The sequence below is a fragment of the Sinohyriopsis cumingii genome, chromosome 3 (genome assembly GCF_028554795.1).
Source record: "Sinohyriopsis cumingii isolate HCF-2022 chromosome 3, ASM2855479v2, whole genome shotgun sequence".
In the NCBI taxonomy this organism is placed as follows: domain Eukaryota; kingdom Metazoa; phylum Mollusca; class Bivalvia; order Unionida; family Unionidae; genus Sinohyriopsis; species Sinohyriopsis cumingii.
This window is the reverse complement of record NC_142963.1, coordinates 69,838,809-69,864,934: the sequence shown is the minus strand read 5'-3', so window position 1 is coordinate 69,864,934 and position 26,126 is coordinate 69,838,809. Positions and strand designations below refer to the sequence as shown.

General features: G+C 35.1%; 1 protein-coding gene across 5 annotated transcripts in view; it reads left to right on the top strand.

Moving 5' to 3' along the window:
- Positions 1 to 21,828, top strand: part of LOC149803061 (ribosome biogenesis protein BMS1 homolog) — a 57,204-nt gene extending 35,376 nt beyond the window's left edge. For all 5 annotated transcript variants that reach the window (XM_089952623.1, XM_089952620.1, XM_089952619.1 and 2 more), the window contains exons 15-23: positions 1,107 to 1,256; positions 6,040 to 6,194; positions 6,803 to 6,991; positions 8,807 to 8,987; positions 9,649 to 9,707; positions 13,908 to 14,178; positions 15,331 to 15,506; positions 19,672 to 19,824; positions 21,492 to 21,828. In XM_089952623.1, the coding sequence (XP_089808749.1) occupies positions 1,107 to 1,256; positions 6,040 to 6,194; positions 6,803 to 6,991; positions 8,807 to 8,987; positions 9,649 to 9,707; positions 13,908 to 14,178; positions 15,331 to 15,506; positions 19,672 to 19,824; positions 21,492 to 21,701 (1,544 nt within the window). In that variant the 3' untranslated portion in view covers positions 21,702 to 21,828. The remainder of the gene's footprint in view (positions 1 to 1,106; positions 1,257 to 6,039; positions 6,195 to 6,802; positions 6,992 to 8,806; positions 8,988 to 9,648; positions 9,708 to 13,907; positions 14,179 to 15,330; positions 15,507 to 19,671; positions 19,825 to 21,491) is intronic.
- Positions 21,829 to 26,126: the final 4,298 nt, after the last annotated feature.

Sequence of the window (26,126 nt, the reverse complement as noted above, 5' to 3'; positions counted from 1 at the left end):
TGATTAGTCATCCAATATGGTGAAGACACAAGTACTGAGCAACCTTGATGTGATTGTTTTTGTAGCATAATAAATATGTATACAAAACATCTTAAAGACCCAGATTTCATGGCCAACTGTTCTTGCATTTGTTTGTTAGGTAGAGGTTGGTCAGATGAGTGATCTTATCAGTATTGGACCTCTTGCTCAGATAATTTGGTAGGAAATATTGTCATCTGTCAGTTTTGAATAGACCAATCAATTAACTTTAGTCATGTGAGTATATTACATGTTATTCATGTGAATAGACCAATCAATTAACTTTAGTCATGTGAGTGTCTTACATGTTATTCATTTGAATAGACCAATCAGTTAACTTTAGTCATGTGAGTGTATTACATGTTATTCATCTGAATAGACCAATCAATTAACTTTAGTCATGTGAGTGTATTACATGTTATTCATTTGAATAGACCAATCAATTAACTTTAGTCATGTGTGTTACATGTTATTCATTTGAATAGACCAATCGATTAACTATAGTCATGTGAGTGTGTTACATGTTATTCATTTGAGTAGACCAATCAGTTAACTTTAGTCAAGTGAGCGTATTACATGTTATTCATCTGAATAGACCAATCAATTAACTTTAGTCATGTGAGTGTGTTACATGTTGTTCATTTGAATAGACCAATCAATTAACTTTAGTCATGTGAGTGTATTACATGTTATTCATTTGAATAGACCAATCAATTAACTATAGTCATGTGAGTGTGTTACATGTTATTCATTTGAGTAGACCAGTCAGTTGACTTCAGTCATGTGAGTTTTTTTTTACATGTTATTCATTTGAATAGACCAATCAATTAACTTTAGTCATGTGAGGTTTTTTTTACATCTTATTCATTTGAATAGACCAATCAATTAACTTTAGTCATGTGAGTGTGTTACATGTTATTCATTTGAATAGACCAATCAATTAACTTTAGTCATGTGAGTTTGTTACATGTTATTCATTTGAATAGACCAATCAATTAACTTTAGTCATGTGAGTGTGCTACATGTTATTCATTTGAATAGACCAAACAATTAACTTTCGTCATATGAGTGTGTTACATGTTATTCAGATGAGCAGTATGGGGATTTTGAGGACCTAGAGACAGGGGAGATTCACAGGAGTTCAACAGCAGAAAGTGGAGACCTGATGGGGGAGGAAGACATGGAGGATTCTGAGGTGGAGGAGGGAGAGACTAAGGATGGTGGCATTCAGGAGGAAAGTGAGGCATTCCTTTTATTCATTTTTTGTTGTTTAAAATGTTAATGCCATTTTGTGTGCTAACACAGAGGAAAGTATACAGTATCATTAATGTGAAAAATAAACAACAATGGACGATTAAAAAGCTACAGCTGATGCTCAGTTTCATCTTGAGTTTGTATTTACACTGTCAAAAACATTCCCTATCACATCAAGTTTAGGAAATACACTCCAGTCTACCACTTGAATCCAGCAATCCCAGAAAGGTGAAAATTCCATACTATTGTAAGCAAACAGAAACAAACTGAAATCTTTTGAAAACTTATTCCACTTAAATTTGACTACTCAAGTTGCCTAGTGATTAGAGCACCCACCTCAAATGCGGGAGGTCATGGGTTAGATCCCTGGCCGAGTCATACCAAAGACTTACAAATATGGTATTAACATCTGCCTCGCTTTGCACTCAGCATTAAGAGGTTAGTGTTAGAACTGGTCGGCCTGGTGTCGGGATAATGTGACACATGTAGGAAGAAAATTATTTAGGCACTAGCATGATAAACCAGTAAATAGAATGCAGTTTCTCATTGTCAAAAACAGAATACGGTTTAAAAGAAACATCTGGACTAAATAGGTAACCAAAAGAAAATGACTGTAAAACTGCATGGAAAGATATTTTACTCTTTCATATGCATATCAGTAAAAGTTAAGCTTACTTTTTCTAATAGCATTTGAGAATTAGTTCAGTTATGGCAGATATTGTTTAGTTTACAAATATCAGATACAGATTCTACATGCACACATAATGAAAATTTGGCTCATACGGTAGACAGGAAACCAGTATTAATACCACTGGTCAACAGTGAAATCATTACTGACTTGAAAAGGCCCTAATCTGTAGTATTTTGGTGTGCCGAACACGAATATAACCGTGAAAAATTTGTATTGGCTCTCGTTTTGAAGATATTCATATACCTCATTTTCTATGTTTCACTGTGTAAATTTCTCCAGTAGGACTGCAGCAACATCCGGAATAATGATGTAACATTGCATAATACCATCATGCTCACATCATCCACAGTTGATTGCATCATTTTCTGATGCAATGCAATACTAATGCCATGCGGCTGCTGAAGTAAGTTGACGTCAGCAGTGTACTATACATGTGTAGGCCTATTATACTAATGCCAGGCGGCTGCTGAAGCTGACGTAAGCAGTGTACTATATAAAGCCCAATCAGATAGGTTCAGCATTTAAAATATTTTAGACGTTGTGCGAGACAGTTCAAGCTACTGTTACATAAAACTTATTATTTTATCCATTTACGTACAATAAAGAACAGTAATGCCTCGAAAGTGTGTTAATACCGCGGACAATTTTTGCTATATTTGTGGGGAAGTGACATTTGCCAACCAGAAGAAAAGTATCAATTCTCAAGTGAAGAAGGCATATCATCTTTACTTCGGATGCAAGGTTGGTGACCAAGACAAGCCTTGGGCTCCGCATATATGCTGTGCTACATGTACAACACAGCTTTCACAGTGGTTGAATTGCAAAAGGTCATCAATGCCGTTTGCAGTCCCAATGGTGTGGAGAGAGCCAAGCAACCACCTAAATGACTGTTACTTCTGCTTGGTTCCTCCTCTTTCCGGCGGAATAACGAAGCGAAAGAAGTCAAGAATAGTCTACCCAAACATTCCGTCTGCATTGAGACCAGTTCCACATGGTGAGGGACTTCCTATTCCAGAACCTCCAGCAGAATATTCTCTTGATTCATCTGACGAAGACAAAGGTGAGTCGACCTGTTCTTCTCCTGGTCCATCAGCATGCAGTGATCCAGATTTTCACTGTGGTGCATCATCAACCCCACACAGAATAACACAGGAAGAACTAAATGACCTGATTCGTGATTTGGACTTATCAAAGAACAAGGCAGAATTGCTAGGATCAAGACTCCAACAATGGAATCTTCTAGAAGAAGATGTCACAATTACTGCATATCGAAAGCGCCACCAGCAATTGGAGCCTTTCTCCAGAAAGGAAAGTAATCTGATATTCTGTTCCGATATTGAGGGCCTCATGAATGCTTTAAAAATCACTCATGACCCACAAGAATGGAGACTATTTGTGGACTCTTCGAAACTGAGTCTCAAGGCTGTGCTTTTGCACAATGGAAACATTCTTCCATCTATTCCAGTAGCGTATGCTGTCCACATGAAAGAGACATACGATAACTTAAGGCAGCTACTGAATTCCATTGAGTATAACAAGTATAGCTGGCACCTCTGTGGTGATTTGAAGGTAGTTGCCCTTTTAATGGGACTGCAGCAAGGATATACAAAATACATGTGTTTCTTATGCGAGTGGGATAGCCGAGCAAGGGAAATGCACTACATGAGGAAGGAATTGACTCACAGGCAGAATGTAGCCATTGGAGAGAAGAATATCCAACACCCAGCTCTGGTTGAGGCTCAGAAAATCTTGCTACCACCCCTTCGCATCAAACTAGGTTTGATGAAGAACTTCGTGAAAGCCATTGACCGGACTTTGCCAGCATTCCGATACCTGCATGAAAAATTCCCTCGACTCAGCGAAGCAAAGATTAAAGAGGGAGTTTTTGTGGGTCCTCAGATTCGAGAGCTTTTCAAAGATGACCGGTTCAACAACTTGCTGGAAGGTGACGCGAAACAAGCATGGAATGCTTTTCGCCTAGTTTCTACAAACTTCCTCGGAAATGTTAGGGCAGAAAACTATAAGGAACTAGTAGAAGACATGTTGATGAAGTATAAGAAACTTGGCTGCAATATGTCTCTAAAGATTCACTTCCTTCATTCCCATTTGGATTTCTTTCCTAGCAACTGTGGTATTGTTAGTGATGAACACAGCGAACGTTTTCATCAAGATATCGCAACAATGGAACAAAGATACCAGGGAAAATGGTCCACTACAATGCTGGCTGACTACTGCTGGACACTCCTCAGAGATGCTCCCGAACAGCTGTACAAGAGACAGGCGAAGAAATCTAAGATGTAGTCAGTGACTTGATTTTTTATAGGTAGGCTATTACAGTTGACCTTTTACTATTGGAATGCATTTCGTTATGTAAACATTAATTTCTTGCAGATTACAAAAAAACTAGAGCCAATTTTGCAATTTGACTGTCATATTCGTGTTCAGCACATAAAAATTGATAAGAATTGACTAATTTTATTTCAGTAACATGACTTTTGTAAAAATTTGTTGTCCAGTGTACTTAGTTATACCACCTGCAATCAAAGTGGGTTGGGGTGGGTATACTGTAATCAGCTTGCCTATCTCCTGAACCCTTTGAGATATCGTCATGAAATATGCTTTTGAATCGTGATTAAGAATTGTGTTCAGTAATGTTATCCATATTTATATATATCCATCATGTTATGATGTTTCTCCATCCATCCATCCAACCATCTTGGTATTCAGCTTGCATTTGGGACTTGGAACAAATCTATCAACTTCAGGCTTAAAGGTTGAATGGTAAATGACCAAAAGATTTTTTTCTCTCAATGTGATATAAATTGACGTGCATGCCAGATACCTTAGCAAAAATATATAAATAGCATAAGAACAACCCCTTTTGTTTTGGGGGTCAAAAGGTCAATGGTCAAGGCCATGGTAACTCTGAGAAGAAAAATGGTTTTCATAGACTAATTTTAGATCTTTTATCACCTACTTTTACCACACTTGTAGGGGCTTGAATTTATGACAGGGAAGTCTCCTGTTCATTTTGTGGTCAAATGCCAAAGTCACATGGACTGACAGATAAATAAATAATTTCCAGAGAAGTATTTTGATTCTGTTCCACATGCCTTGTCTAACCTTTGAAGATGAGTTGCATTGAGACATGGAAGACACCCATGTAATTTGGAGTTTAAAGGGCAAATTTCAAGGTCGTGTAGACTCCATGAAGGAAAACCTTTTTCACAAGATAACTTCCTGGGCCTTAAACCTTGACCAAACCTTTTACATAGCTTGCAGTTGAGACATGAAAGGCACCAATCATTTTTTGGAGTCAGTATGTCATAGATCAAGGCAGCAAAACTGAAAGAATAAAACTGGATCTGTCTTGTACCTTGATCAGAGTGTGTATTGCTTACACTTAAGACAAGGGAGTCACCTGTTGATTTGGATTCAAAAGGTCAACATCTAACCAATGAAAGAGGGTTTTACATAAAAGAAGTATAATAAAGCTATGTATTACATACTCATTTAATATTGATTGGTTGATCTGGTGTTCAAGACAGATATTGAGCATACATCACACACAGATTGGAACTAATTTGGTATCTTCTCTGATGTCTGCATCTTGTTAATTCTAGATGCAGTGAATTAAACTTTTCTAAATCCCAGTTCATATTAAATTTCATTAATATTGTAAAGTTAAATATGTTTTATAGGTGTAAATGAAGGGGCATGTAATGAATACAAAAGTGCATGTTTGTTTTTTGTTGTAAGTCAAGGGAAAGAACTCATTTGATATGGCTTATGGGTATGTCTCAGCAAAATGGTCCCTATGCCATATCAGACTAATTCTTTTTGCTGACTTATTTCAAAACACGTATGTAGTTTTGTATATTTTACATTTGATGAGACTTGTTATTGCAAATTGTTCATATCCACCCATCACATTCAGAAGCCTGTTACTTTTACAAAACAAGCTGTTCACTCAATAAGTAATGCCAAGATTCTGAAAATTGAAGTTTAGTTTCCTTATAAAAGTTCTTGTTGGCTTTGATCTCTTTATTAACTTGTAAAATTGCCTATTTTGATAGATGTGGAGAAGAAAAAAAAGAAAGAGATGACTGCTTCCGAGCGACATCTGGAGAAGAAGAGAAAGCTAAAGGAGATGTTTGACCAAGTGTATGACATGAAGGGGGATACAGAGTTTTATGACAACTGGAAGGCTGAAGCAGAGGAGCAAGCTAGGGTATTTAGATTTTTTTTAAATCTACTTCAAGAGCATTTCCCCACAAACACATTTAAGTAACTAATAAATATTCATGAAATATCTGAAGTAATTATGTCTTTCCATCCGTCTGTCAAGAATTTAGTTTCAGCAAGATAACTTTACTGGGAATTATTTGATTTTAACCAAATTTGGTATGGATTTTCACCAAATTTGGTATGGATTTTAATCAAACATGGTATGGATTTTCACCAAATATGGTAAATCATTTTGTATTGATGAATTCCATACAACAATTATGTGTTATACAGAACCATTTCCCATACGTGATAACAGATTAGTCACCATTCAAGAGAAAAGTTGTAATGAAAGAACGGCCTGCAATGATATTTACAGTGTTTTGCTTCCTCATCTACTATACATATAAATAATGTCACCAGCATTATTCTCAGTCATTGATCTTATGACAAAATATAGAATTCTCTCTCTCTCACCTCTGCACCCTCAATTGGGTGTGTGGAGGGCTTGTATTTATGTCACCTTATAAGCAGAGATAAGTGCTTGTGAGAAAAATTACAAATGTTTAGTGGCACACGGCTGACATGTTTATGTTTTCAATTGCATTTCAGCTAAACAGAGCAGAATTTGAAAATCTGACCGATGAAATGCGTGTCCAATATGAGGGATTTCGACCAGGAATGTATGTTAGAGTGGAGGTGAACACTGTGCCGTGTGAATTTGTAACTAACTTCGACCCCACTTATCCAGTTATCCTTGGAGGCCTGCTGAATAATGAAGGCAATGTAGGATATGTGCAGGTAAAGATAGAATTATTCTTAGAGTAGAGAGGGATACTGAAAATATTTATCATACAAAGCAGGCTTGGAGATTTCACTAGTCATATGGAGTTATGATCCAAATCAAGATTGTTTCTTCTCCAGTGTGCATTTATTCTTGGTAATACATGATCATTCTGCTCTTTGATTTGGAATGATGTGTTTAATAAGTCTTTAGAAATGATATTTCTTTATTTTCAAATCATAATTATCCCTGAGCAGGTTCTCAGAATTGAAGTTTTAATCTGCCTCTTTGAGAATAGTATTCTGTCTTATGTAATGTGTTGAGTAATTTACTATTGCACATTTCACAAAGAGTATTATTCAACGTGTCCTGAAGTAGAGGGGTAACGACAAAGGACAGATCATAACACAGTCATCAAGGAAGAGGGTTTTAAAAGATTTTTGGCAATCTTAAATAAAATTAAAAAACATTCTTTTTCCATACAGAAAAATACTCCATGAGGAATCATAATCTGCTAGGATTTATTTTCTGACAGAAAAAAGTAAAAGTAAAATGAACCTTTGCACTCATATTTATCACTGATATCGTACCACAATAATTGCACTTAACTTGATTTCTGCTGAGATCTGAAAATGACATGTCAGATATAATTGTATCAAGCAAGTAGAAAAACAATTTTTTACATTTGCCCTTTTATGTACAAGGACAATTTTATAAGTGGAACATTCATGCTAAATGTTTCATTCCTGCTTAAAATGACTGCTGTATTAAATCACATGATGTCACTGTAGCCTTCCAAATTTAATGGTATTTTGTCCTATTAAATATTGCTTTCTCATTGCTTGCTGTTATATTATAAAAATCGTTATAGTCTTTTCCAGTGTTACCATCTCTAGGAATTAAAGAATTAGAAAGATATAACAAAATTGTACGAAAAAATGTTTCTGACAGTTCTGTTGAAATCTGATGAATGATGAAAATTGCCCTAGTAACATTCACATATGTCATGTAGGCGTTCAACACAGATTATTTCAGCAGTGAGTGTCATTTTAAGAATTTGATTATAGTTACGATTAAATGGCAGTTATTCACTTTATTTGGATCCTCATATATCCATATTCCTTGGAATGTCAATATTCACGCGCCACAATAAGTACATATGGCAAAATCAGTGCTAAAATATGTCTGCATTTTTTAACTGACATCAACCTACAGGTGTGATCCAGTACAATCTAGATTGAATGTTGCATGCTGTGATGTCATAATGAAAGCTACACATGTTGATAAACTAATTTGTACTACCCTATATTGTGATGATTAGACTCAACATGCTCTTTTCTTGACCTAGTTTAGAATCTGGACACCTTTGTAAAAGTCCATACTGATCGACAATTTTCCTCTGGAAGTTTCTTGATGACAGTTAAGGAACAGAACATTTAATAATCAGATTCAAAATACTTTGGTTAAACAAAATTAGTGTTAAAGCATTTTATATTTAAAATTTAAGATGAGTAAAAGTACATACAATACCTGTACAACTTTTACTATAGTCATGCACTGATTGAAATAGTGTGCACTAGCTATTTAAAGCAGTTATTATTTTGAACAATAAATTAAATTGAACATGATCCAGAAATATATTATAAAAAATCAGAATTGTGTATTGATGTAAGATAGAGAAATCCCACCCATAGAGTTATATTGCATTGGCTGGAATTTGGGTAAAGCCTTCATCATATTAATTTATAACACTTGATAGGTGAGTTTTCATATGTAGATCATCGATTCAAATTTGTCAAGGATGGGTTAACTTTTTACGCCCACTCTTTCAGACTCGCTTGAAGAAACATAGATGGCACAAGAGAATTTTGAAGACAAAGAATCCTATTGTTATCTCCCTTGGCTGGCGGAGATTTCAGACCCTTCCATTGTACTCTATACAAGATCACAACCTGAGGAACAGATTGCTGAAATATACACCTGAACATCTTCACTGCCATGCCAGCTTCTGGGGTTAGCAAACACTACACTTTTCATCTTCCAGGGAAATTCCCAATGAAACAAATGTCTTCCTTGCTATAATTTATATATCTGTTGTTGTTTTGGGTAATTTTAAGAAAAAATAATTTTCATCACTTTTAGCTCACTCCCACATTGAACTCTCATATTTCATGCATATTAAAATCTATATAAAGACCTACGTCTACATTAATACATGTGTTGACTTGAATATAACAAATAACATGTCAGCTGCATATGTACATAGCATTAATACCTACGCTACATGTGCCAAAATCAGGCCCAGTCTTTATATAATACAACGACTAAACTGAATTAAGTATCACTATTTCCATTTGATTTGCATATCAAGTTTTTACCATGGAAGCAGTCATATATATTTTTTGTAGAATGAAACGATCATAGTTGAAAATTTATCGACATGTTCGGTTTACATTCATTCATTTGGCAAAAAAAACTGTCTATAAAAATGGGAATTATTCAGTCATATAGATCATGGATCAGTTGTTATTAATATTTGCTGTAGTTATTAAAATTTAATTTTCATTTTCTTGGCTACTTCAGATCTGAGAGATACACAAGATTGACTTAGGCTGAAGAAAAATGATGTGTTTTTAAGTTTAACAAAAATATATTGAACTATTTAAAATTTCAGGTCCTATCACTCCACAAGGAACAGGTTTATTGGCCGTGGAATGTGTAGCTGGTAGCACTGTGAGTATTTGAAGCTACAGTAAGAGTTTTCACTGTTAAAACTGCATTAGCATGGAGAGATGTATTCTATATACTCACTTAGGTCAGACTGTAAACTGCACAGACCCAGATCTGCCATTGCATAATGCACATGCAGATCTGGGTCTATGCAATTTATTCATAGTAATCAGTAGAGCATACAACATAGACCTCGATCTGGTGGTACGTCATGTAATGGCAGATAAGGGTCTTAGTTGTATGTAGATGGATTCAACTTATAAGCAAGTACATAATGTAAATATCACTTTGCAGGGTGGTGGAATAAGCATTTAAGTTTTGTCTTCATAATTTTGTATGGTGGATCAAGAGGGTAGGGAGATGCATCTTGGATATGGTTTACTCAAGAGATGTGTGGGATACCCTTTTCTTTCATTTTGTATGTGCACGATGTTGCTTGCCCGTGTGAATGTCCAAGATGCACCTGATTAGGGCTGCAACAAACATCAAATTAAGAACCCCATAGTTATCCTGGCTTCAGCCTTCTACATCATATGTGGACCACACTGAATCGCTTTCAGACAGGACAGGGTCATTGTCCAATAGGACCAGGCCACTAAGCCTTTCTGTTGCTGTGGAGTTCCTCAGACCATGTCACACATTGTGGACAATTGTCCACCGACAAAGTTCCCTCATGGACTGCAGGCTCTGCACCTTGCTGAAGATGACTTTGTTAAATGGCTGAGCACATACTCCACACGATAATAATAATATGTGCAGGATTATTACAAGTTTTCTTTCATGTGCTTTTATGAAATTGTATATTGTGAATCCTTCACTGCCCTTAAAATTGAATGGACTACTCCCAAGCTTGATTGGGACAGGGAATTAGTTCCTTGGTGCCTGGTTTTGGTACAGGCTACATTAAATTGTTTACAGAAGATGCCAAGTCATTTCCCACCGGATGCAATGTACAGCTGATTTGGGCATTTTATAATTGGTCAGAAAGTAAGTCCCAGGGCGATATGTTCAGCATATATGAAATATTCTAAAGACAAGCAGTGGGTATATCAAGATGATGAACATGTCCCAGTTCTGTCAAATACATTACTTGATGACATAAACATTAGGAAAATATACGCCACTGCTCTTGAATCCAGCCCTCCCAGAAAGATGCAACAACTTTTTCCCTTCTATAGTCTATGCAAAGGGAAGAAACTCTTACCCATTACCTGCCCTTATCGCTAGGTGACGACCCATCAGGTAGATGTCTAACAATTTATGCTTTTGCTCAGAAAAATCAACATTCTATGATATCTTCATTATTTCGACCTTTACCTCTAGAAAGTTGTTATTGTGTCTTAACATTTTTTGCTACATGTTGCATTCTATTGGGGGTTTTTTCTTCAGTTTTGTATGAATTTTTTACTTGGTGGACGTATTCTGACCTTGTGATCCAACAGAGTTATTGTTGGTGTTTGTTGTTGGTTGTTTATTCATGCACACTGCCAATATTTTTTGCTTGTTCAAGTATCAAGTGTTATTATTGTTAATACACTTGACAGACATTTTGTTCATATTGTTATTAGGGACTGGTGTACAGGCAACGGTATAATCCTTTTGATTACCATGATCCCTCAGCTGGCTAATGCTTTCCTCTGGTATGTTGATGAGAAAGATAGTTTCTGTAACTATCACAAGCTACCACTTCTTGATTTCTGATGCATTCAGGTATAAAGGTAGAGGGTATACACATGAAAAGGCCCAGGACACTCGTTATTTTCTAAGAGGAACCGTAAAGTGGGATTTTTTTGGGCTCAGCTCATATAAGTTCAAGTCTTTATTCGGAATCTTGGTGAAGCTACTATCACATTAAAGATGTTTTCTGATAGCCCTAAATTTGGGGTGAGTGAGTTGCATGCTTTAGATAGAGTGAGTTGTATGCTTTTTCGGTGGACTCAAACTGTCTCCACTACAGGTATAGATTGTTCTATGGTCATAATGATGCATATGGGCTTCAAAGGTATGAATCTGTGAATTGGTTGCTTTCAGCGAGCGACCAGAAAATGGTGATGTACTCCCTGTCTTCAGTTGTTATGTTAAAAGAGGCAATGATGCAAGACTGAGTCCTTGTTCACCTGCACTACTTGAAGGGTCAGATCCAGGGTAACTTTACTGGAGTACCTCGTAAACCGTAATCTGGCCATTTTTCACCATGAAAAATGCCCGCATTATCTAGCTTTTGGTTATGTCTAGAGTGTAATGTAACAAACAAATGTGTTGATGGCAAAAGGACAATTAGCCTCTTATCAGTTTCAGTGGTCAGCACAGGAGTATAAAATGGAATATTTTTAGATTACTGGTTAAAAAGAAGAAAATCAGCATTTATCCTGGAAATGTTTATTGGGCATCTTTGTCGAGTTGAGTACTGTTAACAGCAGGTGAGATGATCACCAACATCATGTGAAATTTTAAAAACAACGTATTGTGTTAGGTTGAGAGCTCTTGGAGCCATTGACCTCATTAGGGTTTGAAACTGCAGCTTTGGAAACTGAACTTGAGGTTGTTAAAGTCCAACTGTAATTTACAGACTTCGCTGCATCAGATCACACTTACGAACTTTTTTCAAATACATGTTTTCCAATATGATATTTTGTTGCACCTTACTGAAAATTGGGGTTCCTCGAAGGGTGTAGGCTGAGTGGTCTAAGGTGCTTGACTTTGAAGATCACTGACATTTCACCTCTGTCCACTTGGGTTTGAGTCTCTGGCTAGGCCATTGTGGGTATATGAGAAAGCTTGCCAGTAGTTTCCCATCAACAACAACTGAGAATTGGTCTGACTTCTTAAAAACTATTGACTGCCTTACTTAGAATTTGTTTTAGGGTTAGCAGGTGCATTTTACCTTTTCCCCTAACATTTAGATGACTGGGTAATGAATTCCATAGAGAAAGTAAATTTTGTTAGTAAATTTTATTTTTCAGAGTACTTAACCAGATTAAAGTACTATTAAATCCTCAAGCACATTACTATTAAAACCTCATACGTATTACTGTTATATACTAATACACGTTTCTATTAAAAACTCCACTCATTACTATTAAATCCCCCTACACATTACTAATAAACCCTCTCACATATTACTATTAAATCCTCAATACATTACTGTTAAATCCTCCAACACAATGCTATTAAATCCTTGTACACATGACTGTTGAATCCTCCACATATAACTTTAAAATCCCCTACACATTACTATTAAACCCCCTACACATTGCTATTAAAAACTCTACTCATTACTATTAAATCCTCCACACATTGCTATTAAATCCTCATACAAATGACTGTTGAATACTCCACACATTACTATTAAATCTTGCTATACATTACTATTAGATCCTCATACACATATTAAATCCTCCACACATTACTATTAAATGCTCATACAAATGACTGTTGAATACTCCACACATTACTATTAAATCTTCCTATACATTACTATTAGATCCTCCTACACATATTAAATCTTCCACACATTACTATTAAATCCTCATACAAATGACTGTTGAATACTCCACACATTACTATTAAATCTTCCTATACATTACTATTAGATCCTCCTACACATATTAAATCTTCCACACATTACTATTAAATCCCTCCCTCATGACTATTAGTTCTTGGATTTTACTTGAGGACCTGGCAGTGACATTATTAACCCAGTCAGCAAGAGGATGACCATTTCAGTTGATCCATCACTATTAAAACACATTTTTTAGGAGTTGGAGGAAAAATAATCATCATTTGCACTAGTGCTATGTAAGGAAATTCCACCCTCTAGGATCAGAATTTGTATGCACAGGAACTCAGAAAAGTCTCATTTTTTTCCCCTAATGTCAGTGAAGGCTGTAATTAATGTAAGTTATGTATATAAATTTAATCTTTCAATCAAATAATTACTGCATTGATTTTTCTTTTGATGATGCATTTAATGTGGTTTTCTCTGACCTTTACACATTTTTAATATAAATGCATTTGCTATTTTATATGACTGCTTATATGATTAATTATTAAACCTTAGAGTACTTAATCATGTGGTAGTTGTATTGAAAACTTAAATAACATCTATAATCTGTCTCATTATGCTGTTGCTACCTAAATTTACTGGCTTTTGAATTCTTATTTAATTCCATTCATATACCTACTAACTGCTCTCATTTCTAGCAAAATTTTCGTATTGCGGCAACTGGGGTGGTGCTAGAGCTGGACAAGTCCATGCAGATTCTCAAGAAGTTGAGGCTGACGGGTACACCATTAAAAATCTATAGAAAAACAGCCTTCATCCAAGGCATGTTTAACTCTGCTCTTGAGGTTGCAAAGTTTGAAGGTGCCAGCATTCGGACAGTTAGCGGGATTAGAGGCCAGATTAAAAAAGCTATTAAGAGTCCTGAAGGAGCTTTCCGAGCCACATTTGAGGACAAAATACTCCTGAGTGGTAGGTTAAATTTTAGTGTGCATATATATGTATATTGAAATCAGGGCATCATTGAAAATGTTGGTGTAAAGCAATTTGATATATCAGTGCTATGGATGTATCTCATTGTGCTTCACCAGAGGTGTATAAATACATTTATAGCATATATAGTTGCTTGTAAGTCGACTTGCTTATAAGTAATAAAAAAACCATTATAGGCCTACAAAAAGCCAATTTCTCTATGATCCTCCTATAAGTCCTGGTGTATTTTGCAAGTCAGATCTGTCAGAATGGGTGACTTGTTGTCGGTGAGTCAAAGTTGCACTGCAGAATAATAAACAGGCCCAACTGGGTGGGTGGGTGGTTGGGTAGGTAGGTAGGTGGGTACACAACAGAACCAGTGCAAAATACAATAATATTCCTGAGTGGGATATGTTGCATATAAATTGACAACTCACAATTTTGTCCTAATTAAATCCATTAAAGTCAATAATGCTTGACATTTTAAATCCATTTATATCATAAATCCATGAATTCAAATATAAGTCACATACCGTTATAAATATAGTTCAGAATCATCCAATTCACAATATTCTGTAATATGTTAATCCCATGCTGCGTACAAATGAACAATGAAAGTCAAGTGCACATTTTTATGATTCAAAGTATCCAATAAACGTCACCTGGCACAAAGTGCGGAAATTCATCCTCATTGTTTCATAAAGTTTCAAGATCCTCCAATGTCTAGGCATTGTAAATCTTTGTGGTTGAGTCATCGTAAATATTGTCCAAGTCCGATTCCTTTGCCTCACTGTCATTTGCTTGTGTTTATGTAGAGACTGAGCTTGTGCTCTGTAAGTGACACTTTGATCTTGATTGTATTATCAGTGATATCTATAACTCACATCTAAGTATCAGTAGCCCCCCCACACACACTTAGACAGTTGAACCTGCTTCATGTAGACTTCAGTAACTCACATAATCCATGTTCCAGTAGATTTGCCTTGTGTAGACTAATAAATAACTAAATGTAATGGTATTTAATTTTTTTAAATCTGTGGTAAATGATTACCCGGTAGAATTCATTATTTGACAGGTTACTTTATGTACAACTTTTAGTGTTTTGGGGTTTTTAATTCTGCAAAAGCGACTTACATTTATCTCGTATTTTAGACATAGTATTTGTGAGAACCTGGTATCCAGTGGAAGTGCCTGCATTCTATAATCCTGTTACAACCCTCCTGTTGCCTGCTAAGGAGAAAACAGCCTGGATGGGAATGAAAACAACTGGACAGCTGAGACGAGAGAGGGGAATGAAATTTGAGCAGAAGAAGGACTCGGTGTACAAGGTGAAGATCCAGCAGTATTGTAATACAAGGATTATGTTTGCTTACAAACCCTGAAATGATTCATTTTACCAGTAAAATGAAAACAATATGTAGGATGAATGCAAACAGAATGCAGAGTGAATACAAACAAACTACAGGATGAATGAATGCAAATAAATGCAGAGTGATTGCAAAAAAAAAATAAGAGTGAGTGCAAACAAAATGCAGTGAGTGCAAACAAAAGGCAGAGTGAGTGCAAACTAAATGCAGAGTGAGTGCAAACAAAATTCACATTGAATGCTACTGAAACAAATGAAATTAATGTGTTTTAAAGAAAATGGAATGTACAGATGTACAGTATAAAAGTAATAAGCAATAATGGAATGTCACATGAGTGCATTTCATGATTGGATTTGGAGACTGCTACCATAAGCTCTTTTATATAATAACCCATTCTGTACACTAATGTAGTTTTAATAACCCATTCTGTACACTAATGTAGTTTTAATAACCCATTCTGTACACTAATGTAGTTTTAATAACCCATTCTGTACACTAATGTAGTTTTAATAACCCATTCTGTACACTAATGTAGTTTTAATAACCCATTCTGTACACTAATGTAGTTTTAATAACCCATTCTGTACACTAATGTAGTTTTAATAACCCATTCTGTACACTAATGTAGTTTTAATAACCCATTCTGTACACTAATGTAGTTTTACAGTTACAACATTGCTGCTGAAATCACACGGTCATAGCCCCTTTTCATGTAATAATTCAGACTAAGATTATGTAAACTAACAGCTTTCAGTTACTAGTTGTAACATTGCTGCTGAAATCCCATCGTAAAATGCCCTTTCATGTAATAATTCTGACTCAGATTTTGTACATAAACAGTTTTCTGTTTTGAGCTTTAACATTGTTCTTATCAAAGCAATCATAAACAACAAAACTGCCATTGATGTAATGACATCATCATTTGTTCTTGTATCAATACAGTCCTTTTTTCAACAAAAGAAAACAACAGACAAATACTTTCCAAATATATTATTACTCTTACTGCAGTTAAATTTTATCATACATTTTTCTGTGCTTGTATTTAATCCATTTGACATTTGAAAAAAGTACAGTTTTAATAAAACAAGATACAAAAGTGATAAAAAATGATGAAAGTGATAAACGCAAAACCTAAATGCATTTCTGAAACTGAAAATGAAAAAAGGCAAGATGAAATGCAAATGGGAATGGAATACAAAATTAAAATGAAAATTCCAAATGGGTTCTATTCTATTCTTTGATGCATGATGAATTCATGCTTATTTGAAACATTTCTGCCAAAAATGATCTGAATTCATGAAAATATCACATGTTCAAGTTATCCCTCTCTTGTTTCATTAAATCCAGCTGGTATTAAGAAAATTCCTAAGTTCCCTAACATCATCACAATGAGTTTGATGATGAACAAGATCCACACATATTATGGTAAATTTGTACTGGATATCCTGAGTTGGTCAGAACTTAAGTGTCTGTATTTATGATGAGATTTTTTTATCAGACTTTGTAAATAGGCTTATGTCATCAAGATTGGATCACCAGTGAGTTTTACTATTTGCAGTATGTATGCATATTAATGAAATGATCTTGTGTAAGATTGCCTGAGCTTTTTTTACCATGAAAAGACTATTTCTGACCCCCTCAGAATCAGACTTGGTAAATAGGCTGATATTTAGAGTATGTTGGAAGAGTTATATTAAAATTTGAGTTAAGCATACACGTAATAGTGAAGTAATATTGTATTTGGTTGACATAGCTCTTGAGGCTGAATATGAAACTTCCTCATCCAATATATGTTATTGTTTATATGGCTTTTTTGGTTTACAACTTGCATGTATTGTAAAGATATGAGTGCAAATGTATGTCTTCAGCAGTCATAACATCATCTCTCTTTTTCTCTCTTTCTCTCTCTCTAAGAAGAAAAGAAGAATTTGATGACTTGATACACACCATTTGTATTTGAGGTTTAGCTTATTGGGAAATTGCTGTATGATTATATTCATCTTTGTAATGTTAAGACAGTGAGGATATGCTTCATCTGTTGCATCCACCAATGACTCACACCCTTCCCATGATGCAATCACGAAACAGTTTATAAAAACTTGACACTTGACAATGGTAAAGCAAAAGTGATTCACATTTCGGGTTCCTCTTGTAATGTCACACAGATTCAGGTCATGGAAATTGCAAAAGTTGTTGATGGCCTTCAGGGAATATTTGACATGACAATTAAACTTAAATATCTTGCTAAAACTTGATGGCATTGAGTTTAAATATTCCAGTTTTGCATATATCATCAAACTGAATAATAAGCAAGTTAAGTGAGGTCTATTTTTAATATCATCAAGATTTTTTGAGAACTTTTTAGGAACAAGATCTGTGCATATGTATGAGATAATCTTTTATCTAATTAGCTGAGTTTGTTACCACATTGGAGACGGACTTTGAATTGGATTTTGCTCCAGCATGGTAAAAGAGCTTACATTACCATTGTCTCTCAAGATATAGAGACTGTGTTCATCCAGTTTCAGATAATCAGACGCAGCTTCAATTACTTTTCATCCTCACTTTCATTACTGCAGGAATCAGTTCTTAAAACTGGCAGAGTGATCACTGCACATTTTTCTTTTTACAGAAACAAACTTAATAGGCTTGTTGGCCACATGACCATGTTTATTGTAAATCTGAGTATAAATCACAAATAAGCATAGGATATTTCTTTTCCTGTGTTAGTACCAGATATATTTCATCATGTGACATGAAAAATGTGAATTTTTAACAAGTGGCAAAACCATAGTTAAATATATGATTTTTGGTATCACATGAAATATATCTGCTGTTTACACTAGAAAAGAAAATTTCTCTTTTTATTATATACCAGATGTGCTCAAGAATGGAGCTTAGAAGATTAAATTCTTTAGCACAACATCCCAGTCCCCATTCACAGATTAACCTCACATTCATTCTGACATACAAATGTCGATGACTTAAGAGAGTGGTCAAATTGGGAGGACCGAATCTGTCATAGCAAATTACATTTCTGACATTTTGTAAACTCTCTGACCACAAAGAAAGTCCAATTTAGCAATGCATTACAAAGAGTTTATTGCTGTTTTCAAGGTAGTAAGGGGAAATGGCATCATACAGATATGAATGACATTGAGTTGAATTTCTTCAGCAAAAATGTATTTTCTCATCTGAAATTTAATGTACTTTCTATATATTTCTTCTAGCTCACAAAGTGTTTGTTTTTGTTGCACGAGGCATAACTTTTATAGGCACATGCTGTCAAGCATTACATGGCATGATGGGAAAGGATATATTTTTGACACGTGAAAACATAGCAATGAAACAATATGAAAATTTGTTCACCAATAAGTTTTGTACATTTTTACTTAAGTATTTAATAAATGAAACATTTGCTTACCATATACTAATTTAATCAAGCTAATATACTTTGCAGTGCTGTGCCTTTGTGTTTCATATTGAATAACTAAAACATTTCTTGAACCAGTCAGCGCCATACTGGCAGGATTTTAAAATCTAGCCTATTCAGATTCAGTTGATGTGTGTTTGGTTAAGATGAAAAGACTACTCAGCAAGTTGTTACACCTGATAATAAGTGTCAGGTAAATGGATGTCACAGACATCTGATACAGACAGTAAAGAACAACAGCTGGTGTTAAAATTTTGTTTGTTTGCCTTGCACTGATATTTTTGTATTGACCTGTTGTGGGTTTGCCTACAAAAATACGCATTTCGACTGATCCTGTAAAAATAATTGTAAGAACATCTGATCGTGGTATGTGTGTCTTTTGAAGACATTCATGACTGAAATTTGAGGATCCAGGACTTGGGGCTTGTCGTCAAGAGCTGAGATTCACAATTTCAGTAAATCACAAGGTCTGCACAAATAATAAAGCAAACAGTATGCATTGTATAATGCCAAGATACTGACGGTTAATAATTGGGAAAATTTTGACATCTAATATGCTGACAAAAAAGTACTCATTGAAATTTAAATTTTGTTAGGTTATTGTAGTATATAATGCCTTGCCTTGCCTTAATGTGTGTGAATGGCTGTTACTTGATATTCAGAGGGTTTCACAGGAATTCATCTTTTTTTCAGCCCATTGAGCGAGCAGGACGTAAATTTACACCTTTGGTAATCCCCAAAGATCTCCAGAAGGTGTTGCCGTTTAAAGACACACCCAAATTCCTAAAGCCCAGGAAGGATCCCATCAAGAGGGTGGTTGTAGTCAGGGAACCACATGAGGCTAAGGTGGGTATTCTGGGTCTTGTGTTGGCTGCAGGGAACTCTGTGTGGTGTATCTTGAAAGGTTATAGAGCATCCATGTTCAAATCCATCTAGCCATGCATATTCCTCCATTGATAATTAGGTAACATTGTAATTAGAGAATGTGACTTGTGTTAAAATAGGCATTAGACTTGGTCATTGGAAATTAGATGAACAAACTTTTAATGTAAGACTCATTTTTTCCAGCTCTTGTTTGGGAACAAAAATCTTCTTTTAAGCAATACCTTTATTTGTCAGTATGCACTGTATTATTCATTAATTGAAAGAGCAATTTTTAGTATGCACTGTATTATTAATTGAAAGTTAGTGCCTTTATTAGTCAGTATGCACTGTATTATTCATTAATTGAAAGAGCAATTTTTAGGATGCACTGTATTATTAATTGAAAGTCAGTGCCTTCATTAGTCAGTATGCACTGTATTATTCATTAACTGAAAGTCAATGCCTTTATTTATCAGTATGCACTGTATTGTTCATTAATTGAAAGTCAATGCCTTTATTTATCAGTATGCACTGTATTATTGATTAACTGAAAGTCAGTGCCTTTATTTATCAGTATGTACTGTATTATTGATTAATTGAAAGTCAATGCCTATATTTGTTAGTATGCACTGTATTATTCATTAATTGAAAGTCAGTGCCTTTATTTGTTAGTATGCACTGTATTATTAATTAATTGAAAGTCGGTGCCTTTATTTATCAGTATGCACTGTATTATTCATTAATTGAAAGTCAGTGCCTTTATTTGTTAGTATTCACTGTATTGTTCATTAATTGAAAGTCAGTGCCTTTATTTATCAGTATGTGCTGTATTATTGATTACTTGAAAGTCAGTGCCTTTATTTACCAGTATGCACTGTATTATTGATTAATTGAAAGTCAGTGCCTTTATTTATCAGTATGCACTGTATTATTCATTAATTGAAAGTCAGTGCCTATATTTGTTAGTATGCACTGTATTATTCATTAATTGAAAGTCAGTGCCTTTATTTATCAGTATGCACTGTATTATTGATTAATTGAAAGTCAGTGCCTTTATTTATCAGTATGCACTGTATTATTCATTAATTGAAAGTCAGTGCCTATATTTGTCAGTATGCACTGTATTCTTCATTAATTGATGTCATAATTCATTATATGAGGCAAGATTGTGACATGAGGGAGCATATTGCTTTGTCTGACCATGTGTCTGTCCTGCAACTTTTTTAACGTGATATCATAAAAACTAATTACTTAGAGCAGTGCAATTTTACACATTTTATCAAGGTTATGAGTAGTTTACCCCGTTACATTTTTAGGCCATTACAGCTGTTTTGCAACAAAAAAATACACATTTTTAACTATTAAGATCACAAGAGTTTAGCTGATGCAATTTGATAGGCATATTTGTATTCATATGTAGATGATCCAATTAGATTTTCAAGCCAGAAGGAAAGGATTGACATTAGATAGGTGATGACCTACCTTTGTTCATGCCAGATCCCAGTACTGCACCTGGCACTTCAGAGGTGCAAAATGAGCATTGTGACCACAGCCTGCTGTACTTTCCAGTAGATTTTTTAGAAAGGGGATACAGAACAGCTCTGACATCTTTATTTCCATAGAAATCAAATTGTACATTTATTTTTCAGGTGGCTAAGTTGATGCATATGGTGAAAACTATACACGAGCACAAAAGGAAAATGGAGAAGATGCAGATGATAGAACGGGCAACTAAACACCATAAAGAGATGGAGAAAATTAATGCCAGGAAATCAGAGAAACAGAAAGAGGTCAAGAAGCAAATTTTCAGGGTTCTTGGTCAGATAGAAAAAAAGAAGAAGAAACATGTGACAGATTAGAAAAAGAAACATGTGACAGATTAGAAAAAGAAACGTGACAGATTAGAGACTTTGGCATACTAAAACAATATCCTTGTAGCAAAAGGGAGTTGTACTGTAAAGTAATTAAAACATTTTACATTTGCTATTTAATGTATTTTGTTTTGTTATTAGAGTTCTGGCTAGAAAGGAATAGAGGGGTGCACTCTCCTTCCCCTCAAAATGCCTGCCACTTTGCCCCCACTGTTTGCTCATCCGTCCCTTCATTGCACCCCTTTGCCTCATTATTTGATCTAATTATAAGGATTTATTTCCTAACTTGTTAAAGTTAGCAAAGCTAACCATGTACATGCCTCTCAAGAACACTGATTGTAAGAGGGTTCTCTCTGCCCAGAACAACCCTAGAACAACATTTATAAAGCAATCTCAGATTCATTTCTGCAAATGTGAACAGAAAAATGCTAAGAAAGCTGCCAAGTGGATTCATATGAAAGTTAAATTTTTAATATATTGCTACAGACAAGCTGCATTTTTCAGTTTTAACACAATTTTCCATATTGTTTTAAAATCGAGATAACTACTGGATTTTTAGATTTGCTGACAAATATTGGTGGAAATACTGTTACAGATTTTATGGTTGATTGGCTCTGCAGATCCTTCACCATATAGCTAGCTTATTGGCATTGTTAGCATGTCAACAATAAAATTAAATTTGGGACAATATACCCACCAGTTTACACCAGCAAATCTTAAAACTGTACTTTTTTTTATAGCCGGGCTTGGCCATGGTGGGTATCTGAGAAAGATGCCAGTAGCTTCCCATGGGTTGTACTTACAAGGGTTTTCCCAGGTTCTTCCTCCACCAGTTATACTGGCTGCCATATATGGCCGCACTTCAGACATCAGTTCTGTTCTTTGAATCAACAGGAAGAGCAGAAAAGGCAAGAGATGCTGCCAGGCAGAGGTGTTCAATATTACTGGTTTACCAGAACATGCACCACTCTGGTGGCCTAGTGGTTAAAGAGCATCCTAGTGGTTAAACAGCTACCTCACAAGGCGCTCAGCATTAAGAGGTTAGTGTTAGGACTTGTCAGTCTGGTGTCAGGATAGTGTGACTGGGTGGGACATCATGCTACGTGTCTGTGGCATGATGCCCCAGTGCTAGACATCATTATAAACTGTCACACTGCAGACATCATAGCAGTATGACTGAAAAATTGTTAATGCTACGTTAAAAATCCTCATCACACACATGCACTCACCAGAACATGGAATTCTTGGTCCCTAAAAGTGGAGTACAATTTTCATTTCTTTTCTCAAACAATTTAGCCTTGTGGGATCTTGTGCTACAAAACTATAAGATAAATAAATAAGCATCAAAAATGAAATTAAAAACTACACATATTTATTTGATCAAAACATCTCTGTCTTAACTATGTCACTGATGGACTTAAAATCCTAATACAGCATAACGGAGCAGATAGGAAATCGGGCATAATAGTAAGCAATGCATGGACTTAAGAAACTATAATTTTGTCAGAGATTATCTAGTACAAAATCTCTTTTGAAGCAGAAGTGTCCAAATGACAATACCTATGAGCTGTGGAAAATTGTACATAACAACCATAATGAACACTTTCCCAACTGTACATAGCAACCATAATGAACACTTTCCCAACTTGTTCAAGCTGGCTATGCTAGCTATGTATGTGTCCCTTCAGACAGCAGACTGGTAAAAGGCGGGTCTCAGCATAGAACAATATTCATTCATAGATTAGGCTCAGAATAAGCTCAAACAACCAACAGATTAATCCTTATACAACTACAGGCGACATAATTAAAAAACTTTGAGTTCGATAGAACTCTAACAGAGTGAAGCAGGAAAAAAGAGATTGACATTGAAGTTTTGGGCAAATATTGAACAATGAATTTTTCTTCCTACCCCTCCATTTTTCTACTCCCCTTTTAGTTTGGTGACAAGGGGGAGCTCCCCCCTTTAGATTAAATCCTGGCAGCATCTCCAAGACAAATCTGTTGAAAAAATTCCAGACTTAAGAAAATGTCTTCAAACCCACCACCACCATTCATTTTACCTAATGCAGTGAAGAAAATAAGGCAAGCATATCGGGTGTTAACAAAATAAATTGTATTTCATTTCAAAACATTACATTTCAGTATATCTTCCTCAAACTTTAAATTCCTCTTCTAAGTGTACCTTTTGTGAAGATATAAATGCTTGGATACAATACAAATGGTACACAACTGAATACAACTCCATGTAGCAACAAAGTATTAAGAATGTAAACAGATTGTTTAAAACTTTAAACTGCATGAGAATGACACCATTTTAAGATATGTTATTTGGTAGTCTGATGAAGTTTACCGTTTCTGTCAAACATTTGTTCTGTTTACTATAGTGATGTCAACAAGGTGGTTTGCATTTATGTTCTTTTTACTACTGTATACTCTCAGAGGTGGTTTAGTATGTCATTGTGTATTAATAATACATTGTTACAGTCATATTCATGGATGGGTAAATATATGATACCCTAGATTTCTACAAATCAGAGGAGCTCCAGACTGACACATATTTTGACTTCAGTTTATAGTCTCTTGCACCCAGTCATGGCCTGACAGTAGTATAACAAGAAGAATACAGTGACAAATATATTGATTTGATAATATAAAACTGTTCCTTGTACCCAGATTCACTGACTGGCACTACACCCAGATTCAGTGACTGATAGTAATGTGACACAAAGAATATGATGATACATATTTTGACTTTATAGGAAACTGTCCCTTGTACCCAGATTCACTGACTGACAGTAGTGTGACACAAAGAATACAGTGACACTTATTTTGACTTCATAATATAAAACTGTCCCAGCACCCAGATTCACTGACTGACAGTAGTGTGACACAAGAATACAGTGACACTTATTTTGACTTCATAATATAAAACTGACCCAGCACCCAGATTCACTGACTGACAGTAGTGTGACACAAAGAATATGGTGAAACATATTTGGACTTTATATAAAATAGTCCCTTTCACTCAGATTCACTGACAGACAGTGGTGTGACAAAGACTATCATGACATACATTTTATAAGACTCCTTGCAACCAGATCTACTGAATGACTAGTGTGACACAAAGAATATGATGAAATATTGTAAGTTGTCATATTTGAGAGCATTAAACTTAAAATGATCTGACATCCATTTAGAACACTTGATCAACAAATTTTTCACCATGTTTACATGTGCCTACCATAACGTGGAATGTATTATGCAGTCTTTTAATTTGGCTGTTAAAATTTTGTTTCTGTACAACTAATTAAGTTGTCCACCATCAACAGCTTAGATCGCTATATGCTGTAGTACATTGTAGGCAAATTGAAGCATATCGATATGTGCAGTGTAGGCAGATCTTGAGAACAAATTAAGCATATTGATATGTGTTCACAGTACCCATAGGTCTGTAAATATTCTTGATTCATGATGGGCAAGCCAGAATTTCTTACAAAGCATATCGATGTGGAAAACATTCGTCACAGGAACTGTTCAAATACAGAGTTTTTCCACCCATGGACTTTTCCAATCCCGTGTTACCTCATCGATTCAATGGAAGACGCACTTTAATCAGTGATGGCCAAGAATGTGATTTGACAGGAAGTGTGAAATTGTCCAATCTCTTGATCATGGATGCCATTTCTTAATAATTTCTTGATCTTTTGGCAGTTTTAACAACTGGTACCCATGATTAAAGCTAGTTTTCATATGGAATAGGAGAAGTGTGGTTAATCAAGGGGTGTGTTGTGAGAATTCTTTTTCATCATTTAAATAATGTAAAGATAATTTTCTACGAAATGGAAGAGTTTAATTCAATGGATAGATTATGATTTAATAATAAGATCATAAACGATTTGGGTTGTCAATACTATAGAGATTGAACTCGTTGCATAGTGTCTGCTTACTATCGATGTTTAAAAATAGAACTTCTTATATAAGGTAAATATAGGTAGGTTTAAATATATCTCTGATGTTGCAAGACTGCCCTTTTTGTGCAGATATAGAAGATGAGTTTCACTGTGCTATTAATGTCCCATGTATGACAATTTTTACAAATTTCTATTTACCTTTGTTCATTTATTGTAATGCAAATCAAATACGGTTTTATTACATTAAGCAAAGAATCAATAATAATATTAGTATTGTGCATTTATTTTTCTCTTTATCCTGCAAATCTATAAAAGTTAGTGTTTTAAATCCTAGAATGTTACGTTTCGTCGTTGTACCATATTTTCTTTTATATATGTATATGTTATGGGCCAGTGGCCTATGTTAAAAGAGCGTGTGTATGTGTGTGGTGTGTGTGTGTTTTGGTTTTTTAACATAGTTTTTAAAAAAATTCAGTCATATCGCTAAGATGTCTGCAGTGTG